The sequence below is a fragment of the Scyliorhinus torazame genome, chromosome 9 (assembly GCF_047496885.1).
Source record: "Scyliorhinus torazame isolate Kashiwa2021f chromosome 9, sScyTor2.1, whole genome shotgun sequence".
Lineage (NCBI taxonomy): Eukaryota > Metazoa > Chordata > Chondrichthyes > Carcharhiniformes > Scyliorhinidae > Scyliorhinus > Scyliorhinus torazame.
This window is the reverse complement of record NC_092715.1, coordinates 159,830,651-159,843,123: the sequence shown is the minus strand read 5'-3', so window position 1 is coordinate 159,843,123 and position 12,473 is coordinate 159,830,651. Positions and strand designations below refer to the sequence as shown.

The 12,473-nt window shown below is 41.4% G+C and overlaps 1 protein-coding gene across 3 annotated transcripts in view; it reads right to left on the bottom strand.

Moving 5' to 3' along the window:
* ntrk2a (neurotrophic tyrosine kinase, receptor, type 2a) overlaps positions 1–11,186 on the bottom strand; it is a 358,867-nt gene extending 347,681 nt beyond the window's left edge. For 2 of the 3 annotated variants that reach the window (XM_072516690.1, XM_072516692.1), the window contains exon 1: positions 10,454–11,186. In XM_072516690.1, coding sequence (XP_072372791.1) covers positions 10,454–10,665 — 212 coding nt within the window. In that variant the 5' untranslated portion in view covers positions 10,666–11,186. The remainder of the gene's footprint in view (positions 1–10,453) is intronic. The other variant, XM_072516693.1, reaches the window with a different exon arrangement.
* Positions 11,187–12,473: the final 1,287 nt, after the last annotated feature.

Here is a 12,473-nt window from a genome sequence, read left to right as displayed (position 1 = left end):
TTCCCCTCCCACCCTCCTTGGCCACTTCCCCTCCCACCCTCCTTGGCCACTTCCCATGCCGCCCTCCTTGGATGCTTCCCCTCCCACCCTCCATGGCCGCTTCCACTCCACCCTCCATGCCCACTTCCCCTCCTGCCCTCCATGGCCACTTCCCCTCCTGCCCTCCTTGGATGCTTCCCCTCCCACCCTCCATGGCCACTTCCCTCCCATCCTCCTTGGCCACTTCCCCTCCCATCCTCCTTGGCCACTTCCCCTCCCATCCTCCTTGGCCACTTCCCCTCCCACCCTCCTTGGTCACTTCCCCTCCCTCCCTCCTTGGCCACTTCCCAACCCACCCTCCATGGCCGCTTCCCCTCCCGCCCTCCTTGGCCACCCACTCCACCCTCTTTGGCCACTTCCCCTCCCGCCCTCCTTGGCCGCTTCCCCTCCCGCCCTCCTTGGCCGCTTCCCCTCCCGCCCTCCTTGGCCATTTCCACTCCACTCTCCTTGGCCACTTCCACTCCACCCTCCTTGGCCACTTCCCCTCCCGCCCTCCTTGGCTGCTTCCCCTCCCACCCAGCAAGGTCGCATCTGTTTCTGTTCTTTGTGGGTGCTTCCCCTTCATCCTCTGTGACCGCTTCCCCTCCCGTCCTCCAAAGCCACTTTTCCTTCCATCCCATGGCTGTGGCCTACTCGCATACTGCTGCCCGGCTCTGCCATCCAGCTGCCTTCACTCTCGGCGTTGGTGGAGACTTTCAATAATGACATTGCTGCTATTTCCAGCTCGTCCAAACAGAGACCGACTTCTCAGTTCATTGGCTGCTGATAGGCTGACTAGTGCACCTATCAGAAGGTAATGCAGTGTGAAAATCACCTTTGATTGGACAAGCTGGAAGGACAGTTGTTTTCAAATTTTAAATGGTTGGATCTTAACGGAACATCTGGATGGCTGGCTCCTACAGATTCCCAGGTTTCTTCAGAACCCAGTTTGGGAAATGCTGCACTGAGGAATCCAGCTCAGTTACTCTTTTGGGTTTTATTTTTTTCTTCTACATAATTTTTGTTGCCATGTTTTGGACTACTGTCCTAGATAGGGTCTAGCTCCCCCTGCCAGTACAATGTTAAATAAAATTCATAGCATGTCCTGGTAACAAACAATACCTTTTGACTTAATTTAAATCTCAGCTAATATTCTGTCTCATTGTGGGATCTTCCTTTATTTGGCAGAAAAGTACAACCTTTTCTTCTTTCTTAGGAATTTAAATTCAGAATATATATATATATATGTATATATTACAATATTTGTTAAGTTTAGCTCAGATTATAATAATGCATACAAAGTCATTCACAACTGCTATGCTCAACTATATTATAAGTAATTTTCTTACATTATGGTTCTTTTTTTTCTCACTAAGTATGAAAGCTATCTAACCTGAAGACCACCCTTCAATCTTCCAAACAGACTCTTGTTTTGGAAAAGACAAACTGTTAAATAGCTACAATGCAGTATCTGGGGCCCATTGAATTTTAAACTCAGCCAATATTCAAACATAGAGTTGAATAAATCACACAAAGTTTGAAAATTTTAATTCAATGGTTTGGCGTCTCCCTTTGGTAACCTCCTAACAACCTGACTAATTGTTACAACAAATGTATCAAATTAGCCAACTCCTTACACATCGTGGTAGAAAAAAGGAACCAAAACCAATTAAGTCAATTTTGTCACGATCACTGCCTCATGTGTAAGTTCCTCATACCTCTCGTAAGAGGTGCAAAATCTATTCTGCCAAAGGTAAATAATATAGCCTGCTGAATGATTTTAAATTGGTTAGTCCTTCTCATATATTTTTCCTCATTTGGTAGATCCTGACCATCCATAATTATATATATTTCCAGTAACATAATACAAAAAAAAAGATAAAGTGAGACAGCATCTCTTCAACTATTTACTTGGTTACAAATGTAGTGAACATATATATTGGAGACATGCACCAAATCATTGCTCATGAGGTTCACCATAACCTACTTATGACTTTGTCATTCCTGGGCGGTAGTCAGCATGATTTATGGCAATATTATATATGCAAGTTGACCATCACATCTATCTGTGTGTGTATAATTTTTTGTATCCACTGCATTTAAAATGATAGAAAGAAGGGCAGTAATTGTATAGTGGTTTGCTCTAATCTGGAGTTGGGAAATACAAGCACCCATCAATCTGCAAACTTCTCTCAGCAATAATAATTAACCTAGAATTGACCTATTACTGCAATTGGACTTCGTGGCTTTCAAGACACAGACAAGGTCAAACACAACTGCACCTTGGCAACAGAAGTAGAAAGAACTGACATATATATTTGTACTTCCACTATACTATGCATTAGATAATAAACAAATTATGTAACTATTAAACATTGTATCATCCGACTAACCATGATGAATACAATATAAAAGATAAACTAATATTTAATTATTTAATTAAAATTATTTTCAATTGCAATACATCATATAATTTGAATGCAATTAGCACTGCAGCTAAACTCTGTTTTTGGATTGATGTGAAGCCGCTCATGGACACAATAAGCAGAACTCAAGAGTCAGGTGTCAAGTCTGAATGTGAACTCCAAATGTAATATATGTCATGTCAAATCCAAGAGACTATCCTGCATTGCATCCAGTTCACATCATCTCCAGTATAATTCCAATCTGATGCAAAGTTACATCTTAAAGGTGCTTAGATGGTCTTTGAACCTCCCAGAAACTTTATGCATGTTGTCATTTTAAAAAAATATTAATAGAAAAAAAATCATGTCTGTGTTCCAGTAGCATTAACAATGAGCTCTTGAGTAAAGCTCTCAATATATGTCAAAGCATGCATGCAAAAAGCCCTGTTGTTACAACTACATGAGGTCAGTCAGACAAATGTCAAGCTGCAGTATAACTCTTGTCTACCAGCTGAACATCATAGCCTAACTTCAGTAACTGTAACATAACAGGTATAGAAAATTTCCTTTTCATCTCTTAAATATTACCATTAACCTGCTTTCTCTTTCTGCTTTCTCTGGTGCTCTTTCAAAGAGCCGGTGCAGACTCGATGGGCCGAGTGGCCTCCTTCTGCACTGTAAATTCAATGATGTTCTAGTCTCAAATGAGTCGTGTGCATTATGTTCTAGGCCCGGCAGCATTTTCACACCACACACCAGATTAAACTTTAAAGTATATACTTTAAAAATTCTACTTAACTTCACAGTTCAATCATTATTTTCTCTAATTACATTAGCAAACTTGATGGCTGTTCAGTAAAACAAATATATTGAAGTCTCCAAAGGATGATCAGAAATTGCAATATTTACAAAGAAAGTCGACAAAACTAAAACTAAGGCAATGAATTTTATGAATCTTATGAATATTTTACGGTTGGCAAAATAATTCTATCGCTGTCCTTTAGCCAAGTATATGAATTCTTATCTCATCTACAAAATCAGAATTAAAATCTGTTTTAATAGCTTTCCTTTTTTCTGTGGATTTAACTTTAACTGAAACTAAGAACCAGGTTGGGCCAAATGGCCTTTTCTTGTGCTGTGGGTCCCAAGATGTTGAAAAATGGTTTAACCGATCTCAGTTGAACTCTCATACTCAGAGGAAAGCATACACTCGGGGAAACTACAAAACCAGGAAACAGCCATTTCACACTCGTGCAGAGAGCAGTGTTTCTCTGAGTCAAACTCCAGGTTTATTACCATGATAGTCTACACACAAAGTGCTACTAATTTCATTCTCTAAGGATCCCCAAAGAGGCTGTTGAGGAGATTTTTCTGCGATTTCCCACAATCTTGTTGGTTAAGTTCCTTCCTTTTGACGCCAGGTTGAGATGGAAATCTCACTATGAAAGCAGCGGTAGCTGTTTCTTATCATTCCACAGCACTGTCCGTTGATGCACAAGTGTGGGTTGCCTTTATTTATTTTAATATGATGAATTATTGAACCCCATTGCGGTCCTCCCTCCCCCTTATATTTTCAGCGGTGATAGATTGCAACAAAATTAATAAAATTATCTATTAGAGCAGTTAATCTTTGAATAGCCACAACTGAATTATAAAATATCCTGCGATTGGGGACAGAGTAATCGGACAGGCTCATTAAATGTTTTAAAGCGAGAGTGTCTTATTTCTGCTTCAAATCAGAATACAACAAATCTCTTTTTAGGCTATACATTCAAGCACTTCAGGACAACCAGTTATTTAGGCAATTATTCCATTTATGTATTATATATATAATAAATAAGAAAACCTGCAGCTGTTATTCCATCCCCCCCACCCCCCACCCCCACCTTTTTTTTTCCTGCATGGCTTATTGTTGCTACAAGTTAGCAGAATTGTATGGACACATTTTATTTAAAATACAGCTACATTTGTCATAATATGTAGACACTTGAGTTGTAATAAATGTAAACAATCTTTTACAAGTCTTTCCCATTGTTTATCTAACCGAATGCAACAAGGTAACGTAATGGCTAGGATTCTGTAAGGAAAACCATTAGTGTTAATGTTATTAATGATATTTTGATGTTTACATCTATCCTCTTTCTCGGTTTCACTGCTGCTTTATTTTTATCTTGCCTGAATGTTTGCACTGCATAGAAGCATTACTCACATGAGTGTTTGTGTAATTTATTTTGTGTAATATCTCTTTATCACTCTATTTCTGTCCTACAGAAGTTGCCTTGATTCTTTTACTTTTGATATTATAACAGCATCAGAATCTCTCTGAATATTTCTGCTTTCCCTTTCAATCCCATTTAGTCCACTGTTGCTTCAATGGTTCTTTCTTTTCCTCACCCATTTCTCTCTCTCTAGCAAAACATTACATTTTTCAACACATTGTAATGTTGGAGAGCAGCTATGTGTGAGGACAGTTATACATTTTCAGCAACCACCGAACCTTTCTTAATGTAAATTCATAGTTGTTTATTGTAGCAATGTCTATCTATTGGAAGCATATATCAATAAACAGCCGTTTCTTAAGAATTTCTTTTAGCTTACAAAGCTCCTTCTTGAGGCTGGTTTAGCACACTGGGCTAAGTCGCTGGGTTTTAAAGCAGACCAAGTCAGGCCAGCAGCACTGTTCAATTCCCGCACCAGCCTCCCCGAACAGGCGCCGGAATGTGGCGACTAGGGGCTTTTCACAGTAACTTTATTTGAGGTCTACTTGTGACAATAAGCGATTTTCATTCCATTTTATTCTAGTTTCAAATTAAATTTCCATCCACACTTTTTTCTGTATATCAGTATTGCCTCTTTATTATCTATTTTATTTATTTTTCTTTCACTATCTCCATCCTATTTTTCTCTCTGCACTTTATAAATTCTGCTCTCTATCCTCCTTGATTGCAATTTTCTCCCTCTGTCAATTTATTTAACTCTACTGCTTCATTAACTGCATTGCTCATTCTATCCTCTTCCCCTAAGGTGACGTTTCTGATTCCATGTATTATTCTGCCATTATCTCACTCACACTCTCCACAAGTACATACATGCTCTTGCTTTGCTTTTCCTGATGTTTTGCGTGCATCTCTCTGATTCTCTTTCAAATGCACAAATGTGCTAACACTGGCACTTTTCCAACTTCACCGGTCTTCCCCCAGTAAATTTGTGAAGTCTAGTTGGATGGAGGACAGAATAAACTCCCTGTCTCACTGTGTCCTAAACTGAAACTTGAGCAAATTCTAACCAGAAGATGTAGCACATTGCCTCTTTAATAATTTAAACCTTGTTGCTCAAGGTCATGAAAAGCTATCAATAACAAAAAGAATGAAGTAGAGTATTTGTATACTTAAAACTATGAACTAATGTTCTAGAAAGGATAAATTAGACAATGGAAAACTTAATGTATGTCCACAATTTTCAGATATACAAGATATTTTGGGGAATACATATATACTGTAATATTTGTATTGCTTTGTACAATATATTTGTTTTATATGTATATATATATATTATATGTCTATGTTGCTTTAAAGAAATACTCCAATTTTGGAACTGAACATTTGCGGAACAATCTGGAATTAGAGAGCCCCAGTGCACTTTAGGGATATTGATTTCATCCTAGCTTTTATGGATTCATTGCAACATTTTAAACTTTGGCAGAATAGTTTCAATTGAAATAAAAATCCTGTGGTGTTGAGAGAGTGTGATTTAATGTAACTGGTCATTATTATGCAATTAGTAGTTATGGGGCCATTCGTTTGGATGAATATATGTTAAAACCATTCAACTATTTTATCAGTAGACTGTTGGTTTTTAGCACCCATCTTTCGATTAACGGTTACCCACCCACTGCCTCTGCCTGACTGTCAGCCTTCTTCTAAGAAAATTTTTATTTCTCTTGCAAGACGCTCAACATGGACACCACATGCAGCATTGATTATTTTGCAATTTTAGCTGAACCTGGTTCTGGAATTGTTTCGACATCTTCTCAAAAGGTGGCACAATCAATCAGTGCAGCATTCACATTTACCAAATACTATTTATAGCAATGCCTTAATTACAGTATGTGATTATTTTCAAAGTTCTGAACGATTTATGGACACATCTTAACCCAGTGTCATGTCAAATTTTGCTTAACTTTATGCACATGTAAACATAGTTATAAACAGTCCTGTGTTTTGCCGAATTAATACTTTGCTGATCTAATTAATACTTTGCTGATCTAATTTGTTTCTCACTTCTTCACATACATATGTAATATTGTTGATTTCTCAGTATATTTCAGAATTCTACTTTATGTCACTCATAATGCTATTTTAAATTTGGTTTACAGCATGTTCAATTAATAATTTTAGAGAATTTAAAAGTCACCACCTCCTCCATGAAAAAATATGTTTTGTTTGCAGATTAAGAACATTGAAAAGCTTTGCCATTTTGCACCACACAATGCCATGTGGGGCCATAATTCATTTAAACGTGATTTATATCTCTCCTTACATCCTTGAATACAAAGGTTTCCCTCCAACAATCTTAATGACTATGCATTAAAATTACATTTCTAATCAGACATTTTCCCTGTTGTTTCAGAAAGGAGCTCGTAAACATTTGAATGAGACAGGATTCAATGTTACAGGTATAGGTGTAATATGATTCTTCATGGAACTACTTCTGGGAAAAGGAGGGAGGGAATACTGGCTTGGGGTGGCAGGGTTAGGGCAGATTGAATGGTAAAACTCCAAGGATGAATGAATATTCTGGAGTTTATTTAATTACCTTTAGAGATCTGCCAATGTTAAATGTTCCTCTGCAGACTAAATGGGAGAAGTGGGTTCACATTGTAAATAGTCAATAGAGGGAGGGAGTTCTCGGAGCCAAAGTGTTTAGCTGCTTTCTGCTCTCATACTTGTTGGTAGAAGGCATGGAGTAAACTAAGATTGTGATGATACTGGTATCTTACAAAAGTGTTTGTCCAGAAATAGAGACATGAATATGAATTTTGATACCCAGTCAAATGTTTTTATTTGATGAAGAGTTCGCCCCAAATGGGTTTGAAGGATTTTTCATCAATGGAGCCTCCGATTAACATATATGTAAATCACCCGCCCATTCGTAGCAACAAATGTTAAAATGATGTATTACACATAATGTGTGGTATTGGATAAATAGATTTCGAAACTGAACCAAGGGCAGAGCTCATTTGTTCACAGTAATGTTCATGGGCAGAGTAACTGAGCTCAGTGACTGACCCTGAGTCAGCTCTATGTGACATCTGAACCTAGGCAGTGGTGGCAGGGGAGTTCAGCAATACCCTGACCCCACTGAGCCACATAGTGAGTGCAAGGACTGAGGGTGGTGGGAAGGAGAGTGTAGGGACAGAGTGGAGATAGAGAGTGTGGAGAGAAATGGAGGGAGAGCGTGGAGAATGTATGGATGGAGAGTGCAGTGGAAAGTGTGCAAGGGGATGTTGGAGAGGGAGAGAGAGGGTGGAGAGAGAGAGATTGTGAAGGAAGAGAGTGTGGTGGGGAGAGAGCATAGAGAGACTGTGTGGAGGGACAGTGGAGGGTCAGTGAACAGAGACAGGGTGAAAGGGAGAGAGAGATTGTGAAGGGGAGAGTGTGTGGATGGAGAGTGTGTGGATGGAGAGTGTGTGGATGGAGAGGAAGAGTGAAGGGAGAGATATTGTGGAGCAAGGGAGAGTTGAAGGAGAGAAACTGGAGGGAGAGAGTGGAGGGAGAGAGCATGGTGGGGGGGTGTGGCGAGAGAGTGTGGAGGGAGAAAGAGTGTGGAGGAAATGTGTGTGGCGGGATACTGCGTGAAGGAAGAAGTGTGTAAAGAGAGAGAGGATGGACAGAGAATGTACGGAGGGATACATTGGAGAGATCGTAGAGAGAGAGGTTGGAGGGCGAGAGTTGAGGGAAAGTGTTTGGAGGAAGAGAGGGTGGAGGAAGGTGGATTGGAGGATTTCAATGGGGGTTATGGGGCTATTGAAGGGGGTGTGCAGATATATGTGTGTAGATGTGTGTAGATATCTGTAGATGTGTATAGTTATATGCAGGTGTGTAGATTTAGTGAGTTGTGTAGATATGTGTGGTGAATGTAGTTATATGCAGATGTGTGTAGATATGTATATTTGTATAGTTGTGTGTAGTTGTATGTGGATGTGTGTAGATGTGTGTAGTTTGTATGCAGATGTGTGTAGCTGTATGTGGATGTGTGTAGTTTGTATGCAGATGTGTGTGGCTGTATGTAGATGTGTGTAGTTGTATGTGGATGTGCATAGATGTGTGTAGGTATGTGTAGATGTGTGCAGTTCGTATGGGGCTATGTGTAGATGTGTGTAGTTTGTATATAGATGTGTGTAGTTGTACGTAGATGTGTATAGTTGTATGTGGATATGTGTAGATGTATTTAGATATGTGTAGATGTGTGTAGTTTGTGTGCGGATATGTGCAGATATGTGTAGATGTGTGTAGTTTGTATGTAGATCTGTGTAGATTTATGTAGATGTGTATAGATGTATGTAAATTATGTAGGTGTGTGTAGATGTAAATGTATGCAGATGTATGTCGGTGCATGCAGATATATAGATGTGTGTAGTTGTATGAAAATGTATGCAGATGTGTGTAAATATAAGTAGACATGTGCAGATGTGTGTAGACATGTGCAGGTGTGTGTAGACATGTGCAGATGTGTGTAGACATGTGCAGATGTGTGTAGATAGATGTGAGTAGATAGATGTGTGTATAGATAGATGTGTGCAGATGTGTGTTTGTGGCTAGGTCTGGAGGATGCTAACACAGGCACTCCAGGTATGTCTCTGACGTGTGAGTGCAGTTCCCGGGCTGAAGGCGGGAATGATGGAATCACTCCCTCCAGTCAGCAGCTTCTGTGGCAACCATTCCGTTTTGAAGATTCTGAAGTCAACTTGGAAAACTTTCAATTTCAGCAAGTAAACAAACAACAACAGAACCTTCCCTGGAAACTTTTTGAGTGCTTGGGAAAGGTACCAACTGCCCGACGGTGATGTTTACCCTTAATGCCAACCAAGTCGGCAGAGCTCAAAGCAGCGAGTTGGTTGTTTGGGAGATCTGCGGGCCTTTGATACAAGTTGAATGATTAGAATTCCGCAAATGATCATCAGAAAATGAAACTTGGAACGAACACAATGTAAAGTTTGGATGTGTTTCAGTGCAACAAGTACATTAGGGATCGGCGGGTGAATATAGTCCTGATGACACAGAGGGAATATCGGCGGGTGAAACATATGACGGGAAAGTCACAATTTAAAAGGGGCCAGCGAATGTGAAATAATCCAAACCGAATTGCAATGAAAGAGCTGCAAGTCCCGGAGATCTCTCAGCATCAAACATTCATCTCCAAACCCGCACATTGCTGCTGGCACCTGCTGGGATTCTCTACTGGGTTCCGGGTGCGACATTTTTCCAGTCCCAATTAACCAGCAAAGAAATGCAGCCGATAATCCGCTTTCTTTTAAATGAATGAATTAATTTGAGTCTAACGAGAAGATGGAGTAAAATTATTGGGCGGTTGTCCCATGTTCCGACTCTTGGTTTTTTTGCCTGAATGTTTCCGCATCCCAAATGAATGAGGTTGGGAATCAGATTTAAACATCCCAAATGTATTTTTTTTAAATGTTTTAGCTGGGCTGGGGTGGGGGGGATTGGATTAAATTTGTGGATTAGATTCCGAAAGGGATTCCCCCACCCATTGAAGGAGTGTGTGGGGGGGGGGGGGGGGGGGTGCTGGAGTGAGATTATCTCCCGGTGTTTGAGCTAAGGGCTCATCCCAACAGGCGAGACAGACACAGTGGGAGCTGCTCCTGATCAGGGCGATGGCCTTTACCGGGCTAATTTGAAGAGAACTCGCTCGCCAACATAGCCGCAGCTCTCAATGTTGGGAATGAGCCTCCGAGGTGTGTGTCTGTGTGTGTGTGTCTCCGTCCCATTGGACAACATTGCAGTACTCACATTTCGGTAATATTCTCCATCTCGGCTGCCGAGGACAGGACGGGGAAAGCCACGATGCCGGGCTGCGTGCAGGTGATCCTGGCGCTGCTGCATCTGCAGGAGGAAGGGCAGGCGGCAGCCAGGCTGCCAATGCCCAGCACCGTGCCCAGCAGCAGGCAGAGCAGAGACTCCCTCAGCCTGCCGCCCCAGCCCCTCGGGTACGAGGAGCCCATTCTCCGCTCGCCTCTCCTCACTCCAGGTCGGACGCAATTTCCCCGCCAGAAAACCAGAATAGCAAGGACGCAAATCGGTGTCTGACTGCAGCCCTCAGCAGCAGTGGTGGAGGGACAGAGAGCAGCAACAACGGTGCGGTCTTCCTGTCTGCAATCTGCAGCATGGACAGATAAACGATATTAAAACGATGCCTCCAGTTTGTAATTCCCTGTCAAACAGCCCTCTCTCTCTCTCTATTTATATACAGTCTCAGAGGGAGCGATGCCAGTGTTGACAATGCTGCAGAGAAGCCGCTAGCGAACCCTATGCCAGGCTCTGGGAGAGGTGGAGGCACTGTGCGGCCATTCGGCTGTGGGGCATCCTTCCCGCTGCAGTGGCCAGTCAGCCCTCGCCACTAACTCGCCTCCACTGGCTGCTACTGGCGAGGCTGTGTGTGTTTGTGCGATCTTCTTTAATCCTCCCTCCCTCTCTGAAACCACCTTCTCACCAAACTATTCGATTTTTTAGCATCCAATTCGGCAAGCTGTTTCACATGACGTGGGGCTGACGCACGAAAGGGGATGAAGGAGGTTTTTTTGTTGGGGGGTGGGGGGGGGAGGCAACAAAAACCGACAACTATAAGAGAGAGAGGTGAAGAGTGTGAGAAGCGACGGGATGTGTGGGATTTGGGGTTTGTTGACTCTCAGACTGTGCAGATGTGCAGCCCGGCCAGACACCGCAGGAAGCACTCAGCCCCGCTGCTCCTGCCTGTACAATAGCCCACTGCTGAAATTTTCAGGGCCACACCAGCTAACGCACTGACTGAGCTCCCGCCTCTCTGAGCACCCGCATCCCACGGTGTAATAACTCAGCTCGGTGTTTGCATGTGAGGGGTATGCAATCCGTAACATAGTCTCTATAGTCTCCCGTTATACTTCCTTGTGCCAATTACCAGCCCTGTTTACAATAAGGCAATCCTGAACAAACTCACAAACCTGCTGCTTATTTACAAGTGATCTTAATCGGCAAGGCAATCACGTAACAAAGACAGGCGATTCAAATCTGTTGGCGAAATCAGATTTAAATGGAATCCTGCCAATTTGAATCTGACTCTCCTCAAACTATTTGTACCTGTGTGCATTTGTATGTGTATCCCTGTGTTCATATCTGGACGTGTGTATTTATATATAGGTGTGTGTGTGTGTGCATATGTATGTGTATCCCTGTGTTCATATCTAGACATGTGTATTTATATATAGATGCGTGTTCATAGCTGGATGTGTATATATAGGTGTGTGTGTGTGTGTATCTTTGTGTTCATAAGTGTATTTGTATATAGATGTGTGTATACCTATGCTCATATCTGGATGTGTATATTTATATATAGGTGTGTGTTCATATATGGATGTGTGTATATATATAAAAATATATATAATAATCTTTTATTAGTGTCACAAGTAGGCTTACAAAAACACTGCAATGAAGTTACTGTGGAAAAAAACCTCGTCGACACTACTATAGGTGTGTGTGTGTGTGTGTGTATCTGTATGTTCATATCTGGAGGTATATGTATATAGATGTATGTATCCATGTGTTCATATCTGGATGTGTATATTTATATATAGGTGTGTGTATTTTTGTATCCCTGTGTTCATATCTGGATGTGACTGTTTATGTATAGGTGTGTGTGTATCCCTGTGTTCATATCTGGATGTATATATAGATAGATGTGTGTATCCCTGTGTTCATATCTGGATGTGACTGTTTATGTATAGGTGTGTGTGTGTATCCCTGTGTTCATATCTGGATGCATATATATATAGATGTG